Genomic DNA, 1,055 nt, shown 5'->3' on the forward strand with positions numbered 1-1,055 from the left:
CTTAAGGGCCCTTACCCCACCATCCTCATCCTCACCATCGTCATCTTCATCCTTACGGTCCTCATCTTCATCATCTTCATCCTCAGGATCCTCATCTTCCTCATCCTCATCTTCCTCATCCTCACCATCCTCATCCTTATGGTCCTTGGTCCCACCATCCTCATCCTCACCATCCTCATCCTCTTCCTTATGGGCCCCATCTTCATCATCTTCATCCTCACCGTCTTCATCCTCGTGGTCCTCAGGATCCTCAGCCTCATCTTCTTCATCTTCATCCTCCTCATCCTCACCCTCCTCATCCTCACCATCCTCATCCTTACGGTCCTTGGTCCCACCATCTTCATCCTCACCATCTTCATCCTCACCATCTTCATCCTCAGGATCCTCAGCCTCATCTTTCTTGTCCTCTTCCTTATGGGCCCCATCTTCATCTTCCTCATCCTCACCCTCCTCATCCTCGTGGTCTTCAGGATCCTCAGCCTCATCTTCTTCATCCTTAAGGTCCTTAACCCACCATCTCCATCCTCACCATCCTCATCCTTATGGTCCCTGGTCCCACCACCTTCATCCTCAGTGTCCTCACCATCCTCATCCTCCTCCTTATGATCCTCATCTTCGCCATCTTCATCCTCACCCTCCTCATCCTCGAGATCCTCAGGATCCTCAGCCTCATTGTCTTCATCCTCAAGGTCCTCGGCTCCACCATCCTCATCCTCCTCATGGTCCTCATCTTCATCCTCAGGATCCTCATCCTCCTCATCCTCACCATCCTCATCCTCATGGTCCTCAGGATCCTCAGCCTCATCTTCTTCATCCTCATCCTCCTCATCCTCACCCATCTCATCCTTATGGTCCTTGGTCCCACCATCCTCATCCTCACCATCATCATCCTCTTCCTTATGGGCCCCATCTTCATCATCTTCATCCTCTCCATCCTCATCCTCGTGGTCCTCAGGATCCTCAGCCTCATCTTCCTCATCCTCACTCTCCTCATCCTCACCATCATCATCCTCAGGATCCTCAGCCCCTCCATCTTCACCTTCACCATCCCCATC

General features: G+C 52.0%; 1 protein-coding gene across 1 annotated transcript in view; it reads right to left on the minus strand.

Annotated features, from left to right (window-relative positions):
- Window positions 1-125: 125 nt before the first annotated feature.
- LOC104542953 (spore wall protein 2-like) overlaps window positions 126-1,055 on the minus strand; it is a gene marked incomplete at its 3' end in the record, with an annotated part of 1,561 nt that continues 631 nt past the window's right edge. Inside the window, exons 4-7 of the mRNA XM_010187430.1 lie at window positions 767-1,039; window positions 530-676; window positions 321-464; window positions 126-269 (exon numbers count right to left, since the gene is read on the minus strand). Coding sequence (XP_010185732.1) covers window positions 126-269; window positions 321-464; window positions 530-676; window positions 767-1,039 — 708 coding nt within the window. The remainder of the gene's footprint in view (window positions 270-320; window positions 465-529; window positions 677-766; window positions 1,040-1,055) is intronic.

The sequence above is a fragment of the Mesitornis unicolor genome, unplaced genomic scaffold (assembly GCF_000695765.1).
Source record: "Mesitornis unicolor isolate BGI_N332 unplaced genomic scaffold, ASM69576v1 scaffold25856, whole genome shotgun sequence".
In the NCBI taxonomy this organism is placed as follows: domain Eukaryota; kingdom Metazoa; phylum Chordata; class Aves; order Mesitornithiformes; family Mesitornithidae; genus Mesitornis; species Mesitornis unicolor.